This window comes from Equus asinus, chromosome 20 (assembly GCF_041296235.1).
Source record: "Equus asinus isolate D_3611 breed Donkey chromosome 20, EquAss-T2T_v2, whole genome shotgun sequence".
Lineage (NCBI taxonomy): Eukaryota > Metazoa > Chordata > Mammalia > Perissodactyla > Equidae > Equus > Equus asinus.
In genome coordinates this window covers 15429230-15444300 of record NC_091809.1, presented here as the reverse complement: position 1 = coordinate 15444300, position 15071 = coordinate 15429230, and the positions used below count along the sequence as shown (strand labels likewise).

Below are 15071 nucleotides of genomic sequence, written 5' to 3'. Positions count from 1 at the left end.
TAGAGCTTTGGGCAGCCAACAGCAGCTAGCACTTTCTAGCACTGCATTCATTCTACAGGTTTTATCTTTACAGTTCCTTTCTGCAAGCAGCGCGCTGGCTTACCATTTTAGGGAAGGGAAATTTTCAATTCATCACTGTAAATATCAGCGATGTGCTGATGCAGCCCACCGTTGGCCTTAAACAGGGACAGGCTGGTGTCACAATCCCAGCTTCAGCCATTGACTCCCCCCCCCAAAGTGTCGTTCCCGCGTCTGTAAAATGGGAACAGTGGTAGCACCGACGTCCAGCTGTGAAGATGCCCCAGATCACGAACGTCAAGGGCGTAGTGCCTGATGCGCGTTATCATTATTAGTGCACAAAGCATGGACTGCGTGCTGGAAATAAAGCCTTTGGGCCACAATCTGTACCCTTCCTTCCGCCCCTGACTTCCTGGGTGAGGTGCGCCTCCCTGTCGGCCTCCGTTTCCCCACCCGTGAAATGGGGCTGAGAATGCTGGTCCCGTGGCACACACCCACCCCTCTTTGCCCGCCTGCCGCCAGCCAATTGGAAGGACCACGCAACTGGAACAACGGATGTGCAAGGGAAGAAGCAGTTTCATTATGAAACGGGACGCTGGGTCCAGCCCAGACGCGTTCTTCCCCGCCCCCCAGGCCCCACCAGCAGTGGACAGCGTGGAGGCCCTCCCTTGCTGGGTACCAGGGTTGGGGGTGCTCCGACGCTGAGGGAGTGGAAAGAGCAAATCAGGGATGCAGTGGTTCCAGGTGGGAGGTGGAGAGAGTTCCCAGGGTGGCTCAGCGGCGGTGTGACCTGTTTGACGTGGCCAGGGCCCTGGGGCCAGGCACATCGCCTCTCTGAGCCTCAGTTTTCACATCTGTACAATGGAAGCAGCGATCACACCATCGATGACCGCGGAGAAGACGGAGGCAATGCCTCCCCAGTCCCTGACGAGGGGTCTGGCACACAGCGGACTGTTTCCAGGTGCTGGAAGTTTCTCTCGGTTTTCCTCTTCTGTCTCGAGGACTATCTTGGGCCGTGGCCACCCTCTAGGAGGTGTCCCGGCTCCCGGACGGTTGGATGGAGGGTGTTTCGCTGGGAAGATGAAGGGGCGCCCCCTGCAGGAGCTCAGGCAGCAGCGGCGGCGGCCGTGACGTTGAGCTCCTGGCGGATGAACCAGGCCCCGGGGCGCGGCAGCCATCCCCGGAGCAGGCAGAGCAGGTGGAAGCGCCACGGGTAGAAGACGCCCGAGGCGCGCGTGGCGCCCCCGCGGATCACGGCCAGGGCCGCCTTGGGCCCCGGGGCCGCCTTGGCCCTCGTGACGCCCCTGGGGACGGGAGGGCGCGGTGGGGACTGCGGCTGGGGCTGGGCGGGCCCCCCGACAGCCCCCTGCGCGGCCCCGGCTCACGGCCCAGGCCTCACCTGACTCCCTCGGCGGCGGAGGCGCGGTCCCGGAGGCCTAGGACGCACATGGTGATGGCCACGTTCACGTCCTGCACGTCCAGCTCCCGCCGCAGGGAGCCGAAGAAGCCGTCCAGCGCGAACTTGGCCGCCGAGTAGGGGCTGGAGAAGGACGTGGGCACGCGGCCTGGGGGCGCGGGAGGGCGTGGCTGAGCGGCCACACGCAGCTCCCCCTTCTCCAAGAAGCCCTCCTGGCCCCTCCTGGCTCACCAGCGTGAGCCTCCCCACGCCCCGCCCAGCGTGCACGCACCGAGCAGCGAGGACACCACCACCAGGGAGCCCTTGCTGTCCGTCAGGCTGGGCAGCGCCAACGAAGTCAGCTGCACGTAACTCAGGAAGTTCACCTGGACGTGGCGACTGCCAGTCACCGGCCCAGGAGGAACCCAAGACGGAAAGAGGCAGGGGGCGGAGCCTAGAACCTTGGGGCGGGGCCTGGGTAGGGAGAAGAGGGGCTCGAGGGCTGGGGCGGGGTCCTGGATGGAAGAGCTGGACTGCTGGCCCCAGGGTGGAGCCAAGGCCGAGAGGTCCGGCAGCCTAGAACCGGAAGGACCGGGGCCCGGGAGGGCCAGGACCCAAGGTAGGGATGGCCGAGAGGGTGGAGTCCAGGACAGGGGAGCTGGAGCGCCGGCCTGGGAGGGCGGAGCCTAGAACCCTGAGGGGCGGGGCCTGGGGATAGGCGGGATGGAGCCTGGCCCAGGAGGGCGGAGCCAGGGTCGGGAGAGGGCGGAGCCTGGACGCGGAGGGGGCGGAGCCGGGACGCGGAGGGGCGGGGCCCGGGGATAGGCTGAACAGACCCTGCCTCGGGAGGGCGGAGCCAGGGCCGGGAGGGGGCGGAGCCTGGGCGCGGATGGGCGGAGCACCTGCAGGAGCCAGCGCGTGGCCTGCGCGCTGCGGGCTCGTGTGCCTGCTGGGGCGGCGCCGAGGTGGTTCAGCACGAGGTAGTCCAGCCCGCCTGGCCGGGAGAGGTCCGTCAGCCCCAAGGTAGTCCTTGAGGCTCCGCCCCTGGGACGGCTGAGGCTCCGCCCGTAGCCACGCCCCCTTGAACTAGAAAAGCTCTGGCTAGAGTATTAACCCAGGGAGCTGCGCCTAAGATCAAAGAGACCCCGCCCTACTCCTGGATCCTGCCAGGCTTGGTCCCTGATCCCATGAGGCCTGGTCCAGAGTTCCGACCCCGGGATGCAATGAGGCTCCACACCTAGCCACGCCCCTGGGCCCCATAAATCTCCGCCCTCAGACATCCGTTACGACCACACCCCCACCCCAATTCGGGTCCTGCCCCCAAGGCGTCGGCCAAGGTCCCGGATTCCAGGGCCCGCCCCTCACCCAGCTTGTCCAGCGCAAACTGCACCACGCGCTCGGGCACCTCAGGGGAGGCCATGTCCGCAGCGATATAGAAGATCTTGGGGGCGCCCAGCTTCCGGCAGTTCCCTACCACCTGGGAGGGCCAGAGCTGCCCGTGGGCCCTCCATCCCGGCCGGCCCCCCCCCCCCCCCCTCGCTGGCCCGTAGGGGCCCCCAGCCCGAAGCCCCCTCCCCTACTCTGGGCCTTGGGGTCCATTCCGCCTCATTCCCAAAGCTTTACCACTGGGGTCGCAAACTGGCAGCCTGAGGGCCAGAATAAGGGGCATTTTATTTGCTCAATCACCAAGATTTAACACTCAGGAGATTTTCAAATAAATCTCGGGATTTCTGGCCTCTCTTGAAATTGTGGAAAGTTTGTCCCCAAGAGCTGTACATTTCCTTGGAGCATCAATGGGCTGTTGCTAAGAAATCTGTACCCACCCCGCTTTTGAGTTTGAGAACCACGGCGCTCGGCAGAGGCTGGACACTATCAATACCCTCGTTTACTGAGGAACAGTCCCTCCTTTATACTCACTATCTTACTGCATCAACCCAACACCATAACCCACGAGAAGGTACTTTTACTGTCTCTGCTTTGCAAATGAGGAAACTAAGGCTCAGAGAGGTTAAGCGACTTGCCCAAGGTCACACAGGAAGCCTGAATCCTTGTCGAGATTCAAACTCAGGCCCCGTTTTCCACCCCACTCCCACTCCCACCTTTAAACTCGAAATGGGGAGTCTCACCTTCTGCAGGAGGGCCTCGGTGTGGGCTGTGAGCACGAGGTGGGAGCCCAGGCGCGCGTAGTGGTAGGCCAGCTCCTCGCCGACGCCTGCACTGGCCCCGGTCAGCAGCACCCGGGCTCCCTGGAGGCTAGCTGGCAGCGAGAAGAGGTGGTCAGCCTCCAGGGGGGACAGGACAGGCCCGGCCCGATCCCCCCCGCGCCCCCGGGCCAGGCACTCACCTGGGTTGAAGTTGTCATCCCAATAATAGGCGAAGAAGAGGGCTCCCAGCCCAGTGAGGAGCAGCACCCTCATGGCCCTCCCGGGTCTGCAGCGGGAGAGAGGGTGGCCCGCACGGGCCTGGCCCACAGGCACCCCCGTCTCCCCAACTTCCATGAGGATGCCCCTGGCCCTGGCCCTGCCTCCTCTTCTCCATCTCCGCAGCCACCACCCAGTCCAGGTCACCGTATAGCTCACCTGAACCACTGTGCCAATCCCCTCCCGTCGTCTAGGGCTTTCTCCTCCAGGCAGCAACCCAATCACATCTTGCCTCCCCTCGCTGAAAATCCTCCTTGTTTCATTTCGGACAAAAGCCAGACTCCCAGATGGCCACGGAGGCCCTGCACGGGCCAGCCCCTCTTGCTGACTCTGCTTTCTGCTACACCAGCCTCTTCGCTGTTCCTCAGAAGCAGCCAGTCACCATCTGCCTCAGGGCCTTTGCACTGGCTGTTCCCTTTGCCAGGAATGCTCTTCCGAAATACAACCCAATAGCCAGCTCTCTCACTTCCTTCAAGTTTCAGCACAAACATGACCTGCTCCGAGGGCGCTTCCCTGGCCTGCTTTTCTAAAGCACCTCCTTTCCTGGACCCCCTCTCTCCCTTACCTCTAGAACTGTCATCTCCTTCTCAGCACTCATCATCACCTGAAATCATCTTGATGAGTGGTCTCCTGTTCACTGTCCCCGTCTCCCCCTAGATTGGCAGCCCCAAGAGGGCAGCAAGGACATGGAACCCTGTTTTCTTCACTGTTAGGTCTCCAGCGCCCCAAACTGTGCTGGACACGCAGTCGTGCTCAACAGATAGTAGATGGACACAGACGGATATGAGGAATGGGGGAGGTGACCCCCGGGAGAGCCCAGAAAGGCGACTCTGTCTGGAGACCCTCTGAAGGACACTCGGGGCTGGGGTAGGGACAGGGGGCCCATGTCATCAGAGTTAAGATGTGACTTCAGCTGTGGGGGCGGGTTTACTTGCTCCAGGGAGAGGGCAAAAGAGAAATAGGTCAGGTGCTGAAAGTTCGGGGGGTCAAGGATCTCCCCTACAAAGGGCACAGGCCGATCACATCTTGGGGTTTCTAGGTGGGGCAAACAGGGGGACTTCCCTGGCTCCCGCATCTTCACATTCCCTCCCTCCCACCCTCTCCTCCAAATGATCTTATGAAAAGAAGCCTGGCGCGCCCCTCTCTGCTCCAGCCCCTTCCAGGCTCCCCACTGCCCCCGATGGAGACCAAGCGCCTCACCCCGGCCCGCAAGGCCCCCTGGCTCCGGTCCCTGTCCCTCTGTCCCTCTTCGTCTTCCCCGACTCCTGTCTATGAATCTTTCAGTTCTCAGGAAAGTGAACTGCTCGCCTTCCCCAGCCAGCCAGCCGTCCCTTCACCGGGGATCGCGCTCCCATCTCTCCTCCCTTCCAGGGAAAGCCCGGGAAGGCCCTCCGCTCAAGCCGTCTCCCACCCCCGGCCTGACCCAGCAGCTTCGCAGGGGTTGGATAGGTGGACGGGTGGGTGGATGAACGGATAGATAGATGGATAGATGGATGGACGGATGGACGGACGGATGGATGGATGGACGGACGGATGGACGGACGGACGGATGGATGGATGGATGAATGGATGGACGGACGGACGGACGGACGGACGGATGGACGGGTGGATGGGTGGAGCAGTCGGGCTGCGATGGGGAAGGAACGGGGGAAACCAGATCCTCGCAGAACCCACCAGTCCCCTGACCTCGCGGGGCCTCAGTTTCCCCTCTGGACAAACGGGGCGTGCGACCCAACCGCACACTCACCCACTCGGGCCTCAGTTTCTCCCGCCGTCCAGCGGGGCTGGGGGTCTCGGCCTGCGAGCCAAGTGCGCGCCCCTGCGGCCTCCCTCCACGGCCGCTTCCGGTCTGGCCCCCGACCGCGCCCCCTCCCCTAGGGCCTGAATCACGTGACGCCGAGCCCTCCACGGGGGGGCGGGGCCAGACCGCGGCACTCAGCGCCCAGGCGTTGCCGGGCAACAGCCTCCGGCCTAGCTCTCTCCACCAAACAGGGGCTTTGGCCCCGCCCCCGGGAGGAAGCCCCACCCACCGAGCCCGATCACGTGGTTCAGGCCCCGCCCCCTCGCACAATTCCGCTCCCGCGTTGCCGTGACAACCGGCTTCTTCGCACTGTCTCTCTAGGCCCGGTCGCTTAGTCCCCCGCGCGGGCGCGGGTGGACCTCCCGGGCTCCGACATCTTCTTGGGTCACCCTTAGGCCTCACTCCAGACACCAGATTCCTCTCTCCCCTCACGTCCCCAGGGCCGCGTCGGACTACATTTCCCAGGAGCCTCGGCGGCTAGGCTAGACGGCGGGCGCTTCAAGAGGCGCCGCGGACTGCATTTCCCAGACACCTTTGCAGCGCCCGGGCCGTGAAGATTACGCTTCCCAGAGTCCTTTCGCGGTGGGGCCGCAACCCTTCCTGGGGTCTCGGAGCCGCCACGAGACTCCGACTCCCAGAGGTCTTTGCGGTTGACAAGGGCGACTACGCCTCCCAGAGGCCTCTGCGGCGCCGCAACCGGAAGCGGCGGGCGAGTCCAGTGTCCTTGCGTGCCGAGCCGAGTGACCATGGTGCCCCGAGTGTGGTCGCTGATGAGGTGCGTGGGGTCGCCGAGCGGGCCCCGAGCCTCCGAGAAAGTCCACTCCCTCGGGGACGCCCCCTCCGGTTTGCTCCCGACCTGCTCTTCGATTCCCGTAGGGTCTGGTCCCCATGGCCCAAATGGGGAATCTGAGGTTCAGGAGGGGAGGGTCTTCCCGAGGTCGCTTCCTAGCGAGCCCTTGTCCCCCGACTCTATCCGAGACCCCTCCGAGCCTCAGTGGCCTGCTCTGTGAAATGGGGATGCGCGCGCATTTATTGGGAGGTTCCTGCGCGCGCAGAGCGCGTGTGTCAGTATAGGATGCGACCAGGGCCACGTAGAAACCCCCCAGCTTTCCCGGGGGACGTCCCTCCGGGGGCTGGAAGGCAGAAGGTCATGGGTCTGAAGTCTTCCCTGTCCCCTGCTCCCTGCGGGATCATGAGTGCCGCCCTGTCCCTCTCGGGGCCTCAGTTTCCGGTTAAATGGGGTGACCAGCCCCGTGTTCTGCACGCTGTCAGTTGAGGGCCGTGCATAGTAGGTCAGACACGCCTCCGGGCCCCCCGGGTGCCCTGTGCTTCCCCTACTCGCCGCCTCGTCCCCAGGGCGCCCGACTCCTGCCCCCCCCGCCCCCGCACCCCCGATGGTGGCCGCCGTGTCCGCTGAGCTGCCGCCGCCCCCTCCCCGCCCGCAGGTTCCTCCTCAAGGGCAGCGTGGCCGGGGTGGCCGTGTACCTGGTGTACGACCAGGAGCTGCTGGGGCCCAGCGAGAAGACGCAGGCGGTCCTGCAGAAGGCCGAGGAGGTGGTGCCCCCCGCCGTGTACGGCTTCAGCCAGTACGTGTGCGACCAGACCGGCCTGAAGGTTCCCCAGGTACCCGGCGATCCGAGCGCTGCCCAGGCTTGGCGGGAGGTGGGGGTGCCAGCTCTGGGGTGGCCCCTCCGGCCCTGCTTGGTGTCCCCTGAATGGGGGCGTGTGCTGCTCTGCCTGCCTCCGGGGTGGCGAGGGTGGGGACGGGCTTCCCTTCACCAGCCCCTTCCCCCCCTCTCTTCCCAGCTCCCAGCGCCCCCCAAGTTTAACTTTCACCTCCGCGACTCCTGGAATTCAGGTAGGCCTGGGGAGTCCCTCTGCCTGGGGGGGCCCCAGACACCCCCGTCTAGCACCCCCACCCTGCTTCTGGGCCGTACCTTTCTACCCTCCCCTTTCTGCTCTGTGCACCCCCCCACCCCCCCAACGGATCTGAAAGAGGCGCTGGGCTGGAGAGTCGAGGGTGGTGGGAGCAAGACCGAGCCTCCTTTGAGGGCTGGGGCCCCATCGCAGCGCATCCTGTGACCTCAGACCAGGCGAGGCTCTGCCCCTCCTCTGCCTCAGTTTCCCTGTGTCGAATGGACGGATCTGGCAGTGGCGCCTCTAAGAGTCTTGCAGGGCTAGGGTGTCCCCCGGGGCTGGCCCAACCCCGTGGGCTGAAGGCGCCGGGCCTCCCTCCCTCCCCGCCCACAGGCATCATGACGGTGATGTCGGCTCTGTCGGTGGCTCCCTCCAAGGCCTGCGAGTACTCGAAGGAGGGCTGGCAGTACCTGAAGGAGCGCATCAAGTAGCTGGCAGAGGGGCTGCCTGTCCCTGTCGGGAACAGGGGCAGGGACCGACCTGGGGACTCCAGATGGGAACCCCACTCCGAGGGCAGCTCCCGGCCTTGCCGGCCCAATAAAGGACTTGGGAAGTGTTTCTCCACCGTGTGCTGGCCCTGTGGGGTCTGGGGAGGCTGGGCCGGCGCCCGGGGCACAGGGGCCTGGGTTTCTGGCTCTGGGGGCTCCTCGGGTTCACCCCTGGCATGGGGATGGGAGCACACGGTTGGCCCTGTGCTCCGTGGACAGTGCTCGGGGCCAGGGTTGGGGGTCTCAGTTCGTGGGGGGCTGAGCCGAGGGTGGGGCCGTCTGGGAGCGGGGGGCTCGGTGGAGTGCGCAGGATTCGTGGCTCCTTTGCCGTCTACACGGCCGGGAGCCCTGCGCGCAGTGATTCTCCGGCCTGCTCGGCTCACAGATCTGCCTGTGTCTCCATGGTCCTGGCCTTCCCTCGTCTGTTGTCCACTCTCGCTCCACCCTCTCCCCACTAGCTGGGGTCCCCAGCCCTCCCAGATGTCCCCTGACCCCCCGCCCCACACTGGCTCAGCTGCCTGGGGACCTGAGTGTGTCTCCCGCATTGGGCTGGAGCTCTGGGGGGTGGGCCCTCAAGATGCTCCCCCCAGGCCCCCGGCACCGAGCAACAGAGGGGGTCCCCGCTGGTGGGACCTGTGCCCCAGGCAGACGGGGTAGGAGGGGGGCTTGGGGGGAGCCAGAGGCCGGCCCGGGATGCGGCCCCGAGAGCAGGGAGCAGGCGCAGGTCATGGGCCCTGAGCTGGCGCGGGGTCCTCCATTCCTGAGAGCTCTGGGCTTTATGTCGGTGGGTTTAGCCCCCGAGCCAGGAGGGGGTGGTGGGTGTCACACACAAGGGAAACGGAGACCAGAGGCCAGTGTTTCCTGGGCTCTCCTGGGAGGAGAGGCCGGCGTGCGTCCATCCGTCCAGCCCGAGGGAGGCGTGGGGACAGCGGGAGCTGAGGATGGGCGGCCTGGCCTGGGCGCCACTCTGCTCTTCAGGAACGGTCTCTGGTGGGCCTCCCGTGTCCAGTGTGGCCCCTGTCCTGGCTGGACCCCCGCGGGGGTGGGAGCAGATCTAGGGCGCAGTGGGCCGGGCCCGGGAGCGCCCCTGATCCTCGGGGCTGCGCAGGCGGAAGCTGGCCCAGGGCCCGGCGAGCCGCAGGATGACCCAGCCGGCCTCTCCATCCCGCAGCCCTTCCGGCAGCCCCTGAGGGAGGCGGATCACGGGCCCATTTTACAGATGGGGACACTCGCAGGGCCGGGCTCAAAGGCCATTCTGTGCGCCTGGAGTCCGGGGAGGGCTGGCTGAAACCCTCCTGGGCGCAGACTGCCAAGCGCCGCGCCCCCGCGGACCCCGTCCCGGGCCTTGGAACACAGGAGGGGTCGGGACTCGGGCTGGGAAGCTGGGGCTGGGCCTCACGCCCTCTTCCTGTCACCATCTAACAGAGGGGGAGGCGTGCGAGGCCAACCTGCTGTGCCCTGTGAGCTCCCAGCGGAGCAAAAGGAGGGGACGGTGGCCATTGTAGGCCAGCGAGGCACCACCCCGGGCTGTGCCCGGCCCTCTGGCCCCTCGGCTCCAGGCGGCTGGCCTTGTCCTGCAGCCCCATGTACTTGGCCGTGGACTTGCTCCCTGCCTTCGGGTCTGCTCGTGTCCACCGGCCGGCCCTGATCAGAGGAGCGCCCGCGGCACGTGCCCGGATCAGGGTGAGGGGACGCTCGTGGGTCCGGGGACCACTCGGTGGGCGGGAAGGGCTCGGGGAAGTGCATGGCCACGCACAGCGAGGACCAGGAGAGCGGCGGGCCGTCTTAGACGCCGCACGGGCGCCCTCCGGCCTCCTCCCCCTCGGCCCCTCCTGTTCGTGCCAGGTGGCCCCACGACAGCTGGTTTTCACCACCAGCCTCTGCCACGACGTGTGCGAGCTGTCGCCAGGCCAGCCCTCCTCCTAGCTGACGCCTGCTCTGCCTGCCCCCTCCTCCGGGAGGCCTCCACTGACTTCCTGCCACCCGGGCCGAACCCTGTGGGTGCCCCATCACGGCGCCTGCCACCCTGGGGCAGGGTTTCCCCTCCTGCACATCAGACACGGGGCCAGGGAGATGTCTGCGGGGCCGTCCTGGGCACCGCAGGTGTTGAGCAGCATCCCTGCCTGCACCCCTTAGATGCCAGCAGCACCCCGTCAGCCCCGTCACACAGCTGCGAGTGTTCCAGACCCTGCCCCATTTCCTCCGGGCAGTCCTCCCCACTACCCTGTGGCTGCTGCAAAAAATGACCCGATTCGGCCGCTTAAAACACCAGTTTTGGGGACGGCCCAGTGGCGCAGCGGTTAAGTGCGCACGTTCCATTTCAGTGGCCCGGGGTTCATCGGTTCGGATCCTGGGTGTGGACATGGCACTGCTTGGCACGCCATGCTGTGGTAGGCGTTCCACATATAAAGTGGAGGAAGATGGGCATGGATGTTAGCTCAGGGCTAATCTTCCTCAGCAAAAAGAGGAGGATTGGCAGCAGATGTTAGCTCAGGGCTGATCTTCCTAAAAAAAAAAAAATAGTTTTCTCTCTTGTGGTTCTGGGGTCAGAGGTCCCACGTGGTCTCGCTGGGCTGGCATCAAGGTGTGGGCAGGGCTGGTTCCTTCTGGAAGCTCCAAGGGGACTGGGTTTCCTGCCTTTTCCAGCTTCTCAAAGCCGCTGCCTTCCTGGGCCCGCGGGCCCTTCATCCTCAAAGCCAGGGGTGCAGGCGTCCTCTCCCGTCCTCTGGTCCCGCCTCCCTATTTCCCTTACAGGGGCCCTGAGATGACACGGGCCACCAGGATGAGCCCGGAGTTGACCCTCTCGAGGGCCTTTTGCCAGGTGCGGTCCATATGGACAGGTTCCAGGGTGGGGACATCTCTGCCCCGTCGAGTGGGCTTTATTTGGCCGACCAGTCTCCAGGGCTGGTCACGTGTCTGCCTGCCCCCCGCTGTGGGCCCTGGGGGACGGGCTCAGGCCGCCTGGGCCGTGGGTACATCCCCAGCCCCCAGACGGGGCCACACGCCGCTTCAGTGTGTCAGAGACGGGGCCTAGAGCCGAGGCAGGCCTCGCTGCGCCACCTCTTCCGAGCCCCGTCCACAGAGCCGGGACCCCTGGGGGCAGCGCGGCTGAGCCGGGGAGGTGGCACTGCCCGTGGGCACGCCTCGGCCCCACACCGCTGTGTGCGACCCACTCAGATGCTGTTCCGTGAGGCCCAGGAGTCACATCCAGAGACAGGAAGTAGGTGGCGGGCCAGGGCTGGGGCTCCGTGTTTCACGGGGACAGTCTGTGTCTGGGAAGGTCAACGGCTGTGGAGACGGATGCTGGAGATGGCTGCAGGGCATCGTGGACGGGCGCGCACAGCCGCTGAATCGTACGCTTAGACAGGGTTACAGCGGCAAAGCTCCCGCTACGCAGATTTTTACCACACGGGAAACAGCAGCGTGTTGAGCGGGGGTGGGCGCGTCCTGGACGTGCGGCGAGCGTGTGCCTCAGGAACACCTGCGGGGCATCACAGGGCACCGGTGGCGGAGGGACAGGGTGGCCGCGCGTCGGACCCAGCCGGTCCTGGGAACTCCGCCTGGCTGGCGGGCCGCGAGCTGAGTGCCGTCCGTGGAGGGCTCTGGGGCCTGGCCGTCCCTTACAGCGGCCCCTCCGTCCCCCCGCAGAGGACGAGCTGCAGCTCGGCGACGCGAGAGTGACGACGTTTTACTTAAAGAGGCGGAAATAAAGAGACGACGCTGTAAATAAAGGGTATGTGAACAGAAACACGTTTATTACAAAAAACCAAAAAAAAACAGAAAACAAATTCACATTGTATTGAGCTACAATATGGCAGCAGATAAAAAAACGTATTGTACACAGTTGAAGGGGCTCCTAACGGGACGCGCCCCGGCGGCCGCGGGCCAGGTGCTCAGTAGCGGCGGCTGAAGCGGGCGTCGCTGGGCCGGCTGCCCCGGTTCTGGCCTCCGAAGCCGCCCTGCATCCCGCCGCGCGGGATCACGTGGCCCCGCGAGGCCCCGCCGGGGGCGAAGCTACCGCGCCTGGAAGAGAGGAGACCCTGTGTCCAGGAGCCCCCTCCCACGCCCCTGTCCCCAAGGGCCCCGCGCAAGCAGCACGGGCCCAGGGAGGCAGCGTGGAGGCAGACGACTGCCCCACCACCACGGGCGAGCGTGCGAGGACGGGACTGGGCACAGGAGGGCCGGCTTACCCCGACATCCCGCCGCGGGTCATCATGTGGCCCGGGCCTGAGTGACCAGACATACTTCTCTCGCCACCTGGAACACAAGAGCGCCTGCTCACACAGCGCCGCGAGCTCAGAGGACACGGACACGGGGCCCCGCTCCTCCAGCCCCTGCGGCCGCACAGGCACGGGCACCATGCCACCCGCCGCCCTTGCTGAGCCCTCTTCCAGGCCACACGTCCCTCCCTCCCTTCTTCACCCCCTACCCCGAGCTCGTCAGGGGACCCTCCTGCCAGGCCCCGAGGAGGGGAGAGCATGGCCCTGCCCCCATGAAGCGGGGGACGCCCGGGATGGCGGAGAGCCGCTGTGGCATGAGCTCTCTAGATGCTTCTCCAGACAGACGCGTCCCGGCCGAGCCAGTCCTCACCTTGCCACCTCTTGTGGTCCCTGTCCATCATGCCTCCGTCGGCGGCGCCCTGCCACGCACGGTCATCCTCTAGCCTCCGGCCGTGGTCCCCCCAGTCCCGTCTGCCCCTTGGAGAAAGGCATCTCTGACTCGGCCTGCCCCCGCCTTCAGCACGGCGCCGGGTGCGGGAGTCTGTGTCCCAGCCCCGTCCCCGCGGGCCGTGGGGGACGGGAACCGGCTCCTGGCCGGATGCTGCTCGGAGCGAACCGGGGCGGGCGCGGGGTCACGGGGCCGGCCCTCGCCGCAGCCCCAGGACCTGGGTCCGCAGCTGGACTCACCGATCCCGCCACCCAGCAGTGGGGTGCGGGACACAAACCTGGGTGGTGGCGGCGGCAGCCCCCGGCCCTCGCTCATCCTCTTGTCGGAGCCGTAGCCGCCCCAGCCGTCCCGGGAGTCCCGGCCGTGGCGCTCGGGCCCGCCGTGGCGCTCGGGGTAATGCTGAGGAGAGAGGCGGAGGGGAAGGCAGGCTTCAGCGCGGCCCTGGGCCAGGGCTGCGGGCAAAGGCCGACCACGCCAAGGCCGGCAATTCAGAGGGGAGCGCGCGGCCTTCTGTGCACTGTCTCGCGCCACGGAGGCCATCTCGGCGCGCACGACACAGCCGCGGCCCCGCAGGATGCTCACGGCCTGCTGAGGCAGAGGCACAGCAGAGCCGAGGACGGACAAGGCAGTTTCGGGCTGAGGCCCCATATTGGAGGGCCGAGAGTCAGGCCCTGGAGGACCGAGTGGGGCTGGGGCCCAGCGACCCGCGCACCAAGAAGGGGCGACACTGTGGTGGGTCCCAGCGCCACGATGTGGTCAACAGCACCCGGGCAGCAGAGCAAAAGGGCAGGGGGACCCTTAACATGGCTGCCTCCTGGGCCTGGCAGCCTGTCCTTTTGTTGGGGTCACAGCGCCTATGGCACAGCCCACACCGCACCCTGTGCAAGGCTGCGCGGCCAGGAGAGCCCCAGGAGGGCCTGGCCGTTGGACACTTTCCGCAGGGGCAGGATGGGAAGAGGCGCGGCTGCTTTAACAGCGGCCGCCTCGCCCTCCGCCCAGCCATCCGGCGGGCCGCAGGGACAGACGGACGCCTGTGCTGCCTCTCGGGGAGCTGCCGAGGCGGTTCTGGCTCCACACGCCCACCCCGTGGCCTTGGGACCTCCCGCCCCAGGACGGCTGCCCGGCAGTCACTGCTGTCCCCGCTCATCTGCCCGGACTAGGGCAGGCCAGCTCTCAGCACCCCAGGACCTCAGCGCCCCGCATGTGCCGATCCGACGCCGCCCCTCCCCATAAGGAAAGGGCCCAGTTCCACAGGGGGGACAAAGTCACAAGCAGTGGGTCCAGGCAATCGGGGCTGCTGAATGTAACCTGAGGAGAGCTGCTGATGCGCCCGCCTGGACACACCGGCTACGGGCTTCTGCACACGGGCCTTTAGCCCCAGCTGGTGACTCAGGCAGCCTCGTCTACCTCTGGACAAGGACCAGCATTTCAGGGGACGGTCTCCTAGCAGCAGCCCCCGTCCAAGGCACACACCCTCTCCAGAGACTGGCTCTGACTGAGCCCACCCCTCCCTGGCACTTTAAAGGCGACACTCCTCTCCAGGCGCCCCGAGCGCACCCGCCGAGGCCGAAGGCCGTGCACACGCCCCTCGCCAGGCATTGGCACCCCCGAGGGCAGACGGAGGAAGGACCCCCCTTTCTGCCCCGGGAGGACAGTCTATACCACAGGAGAAGCGCCACTGACAAGAGCCGAGTGTGAGGAAGGGGCCGCCCTTCCCGCAGAGCCGGGCTCATCTCATCTCCCTCGGCCACCCTCTGTGGCCACGTGACTACTGTCACAGCACCGCTAGGGACAGGCTGGGTGGAGTGGTGGGCCCGGGAGGCAGCCCGGCTCTGACTGCGGAGCCCGCGCATCTAACCCGGGGAGCAACTGCTCCCGCAGAGAGGAGCCGGCACTGGGCCGCGGTTTACGTGAGATCTACCCCGAGCAGGAAAGAGGCTCATGGGAGGGCTGCAGGCTGACTCCAGAGGGCAGGCGTCTGTGCCGGAGGCCGAAAAGGGCACGACCACGGGTGGCAATTCTGCCAGCCACGCCCTGACCCCTTCCCTCAGCCCCATTTCCCACGCGAGCCCCCTAAAGGGGCGAGGCTCTTGGGAGAACGTCTTCTGACGTGTCAATCCCGCAGAGAGAGCGGGGACCAGAGACGGCGCTGCCCTCGCAGGCCCAGCAGGGCGGCTCACTGCGCGCCTGGTGCACGGGGACCACAGCTCGGAAGCGCTGCGCCCTGTGTGGGCCGTGGGAGCCCGTCGGAGCCGCGCGAGGCTCCGCAGAGCTTCGGCGCCGTGTGCTGAGTTACTAGGGCACACGGAACCCCAGGGTCAAGGCCAAAGGCGGCTTCGGATCCCTGTCTGGGTTTCCAGCCC

At 66.3% G+C, this 15071-nt stretch overlaps 3 protein-coding genes across 33 annotated transcripts in view; 1 reads left to right on the top strand and 2 right to left on the bottom strand.

Moving 5' to 3' along the window:
* Positions 1-575: 575 nt before the first annotated feature.
* HSD11B1L (hydroxysteroid 11-beta dehydrogenase 1 like) lies at positions 576-5720 on the bottom strand. Of its 30 annotated transcripts, none has more exons than XM_070491801.1 (8): positions 5582-5720; positions 3759-3844; positions 3541-3671; positions 2780-2906; positions 2317-2408; positions 1707-1800; positions 1418-1583; positions 576-1322 (listed from the first exon to the last, which is right to left on the bottom strand). In XM_070491801.1, exons 2-8 carry the CDS (start codon positions 3829-3831, stop codon positions 1124-1126), a joined length of 882 nt encoding a protein of 293 aa, XP_070347902.1. In that variant the 5' UTR covers positions 3832-3844; positions 5582-5720; the 3' UTR covers positions 576-1123. The 30 variants fall into 30 exon arrangements, with proteins under 30 accessions (XP_070347902.1, XP_070347900.1, XP_070347905.1 ...); XM_070491799.1 differs by having other exon boundaries at positions 1707-1776; positions 2251-2408; positions 2780-2891; XM_070491804.1 differs by having other exon boundaries at positions 2780-2891.
* A 381-nt stretch (positions 5721-6101) lies between these two features.
* MICOS13 (mitochondrial contact site and cristae organizing system subunit 13) lies at positions 6102-8110 on the top strand. The gene is made up of 4 exons (XM_014843135.3): positions 6102-6410; positions 7081-7258; positions 7442-7493; positions 7886-8110. The coding sequence occupies exons 1-4, from the start codon at positions 6382-6384 to the stop codon at positions 7981-7983; spliced, it is 357 nt and encodes a 118-aa protein (XP_014698621.1). The 5' UTR covers positions 6102-6381; the 3' UTR covers positions 7984-8110.
* A 3657-nt stretch (positions 8111-11767) lies between these two features.
* Positions 11768-15071, bottom strand: part of SAFB (scaffold attachment factor B) — a 31179-nt gene continuing 27875 nt past the window's right edge. The window contains exons 18-21 of one of the 2 annotated variants that reach the window (XM_044753144.2): positions 12986-13107; positions 12631-12731; positions 12231-12297; positions 11768-12063 (exon numbers count right to left, since the gene is read on the bottom strand). In XM_044753144.2, coding sequence (XP_044609079.1) covers positions 11934-12063; positions 12231-12297; positions 12631-12731; positions 12986-13107 — 420 coding nt within the window. In that variant the 3' untranslated portion in view covers positions 11768-11933. Of the gene's footprint in view, positions 12064-12230; positions 12298-12630; positions 12738-12985; positions 13108-15071 lie in introns of both variants that reach the window. The other variant, XM_070491778.1, reaches the window with a different exon arrangement.

Excerpts from the sequence above, each read along its gene's own strand:
- HSD11B1L (XM_070491782.1), bottom strand. The coding sequence starts at position 3,912 with ATGGAAGTTGGGGAGACGGGGGTGCCTGTGGGCCAGGCCCGTGCGGGC. Across the intron at positions 1,889-2,250 it reads CTCCGCCCTCCCGAGGCAGG|GCCCCGCCCCAAGGTTCTAG; the intron begins GTCTGTTCAGCC and ends CTCCCTACCCAG. Across the intron at positions 1,323-1,417 it reads TCCGCCGCCGAGGGAGTCAG|GGGCGTCACGAGGGCCAAGG; the intron begins GTGAGGCCTGGG and ends TCCCGTCCCCAG.
- MICOS13 (XM_014843135.3), top strand. The coding sequence starts at position 6,382 with ATGGTGCCCCGAGTGTGGTCGCTGATGAG. Across the intron at positions 6,411-7,080 it reads CGAGTGTGGTCGCTGATGAG|GTTCCTCCTCAAGGGCAGCG; the intron begins GTGCGTGGGGTC and ends CCCCGCCCGCAG. Across the intron at positions 7,259-7,441 it reads CCGGCCTGAAGGTTCCCCAG|CTCCCAGCGCCCCCCAAGTT; the intron begins GTACCCGGCGAT and ends CTCTCTTCCCAG.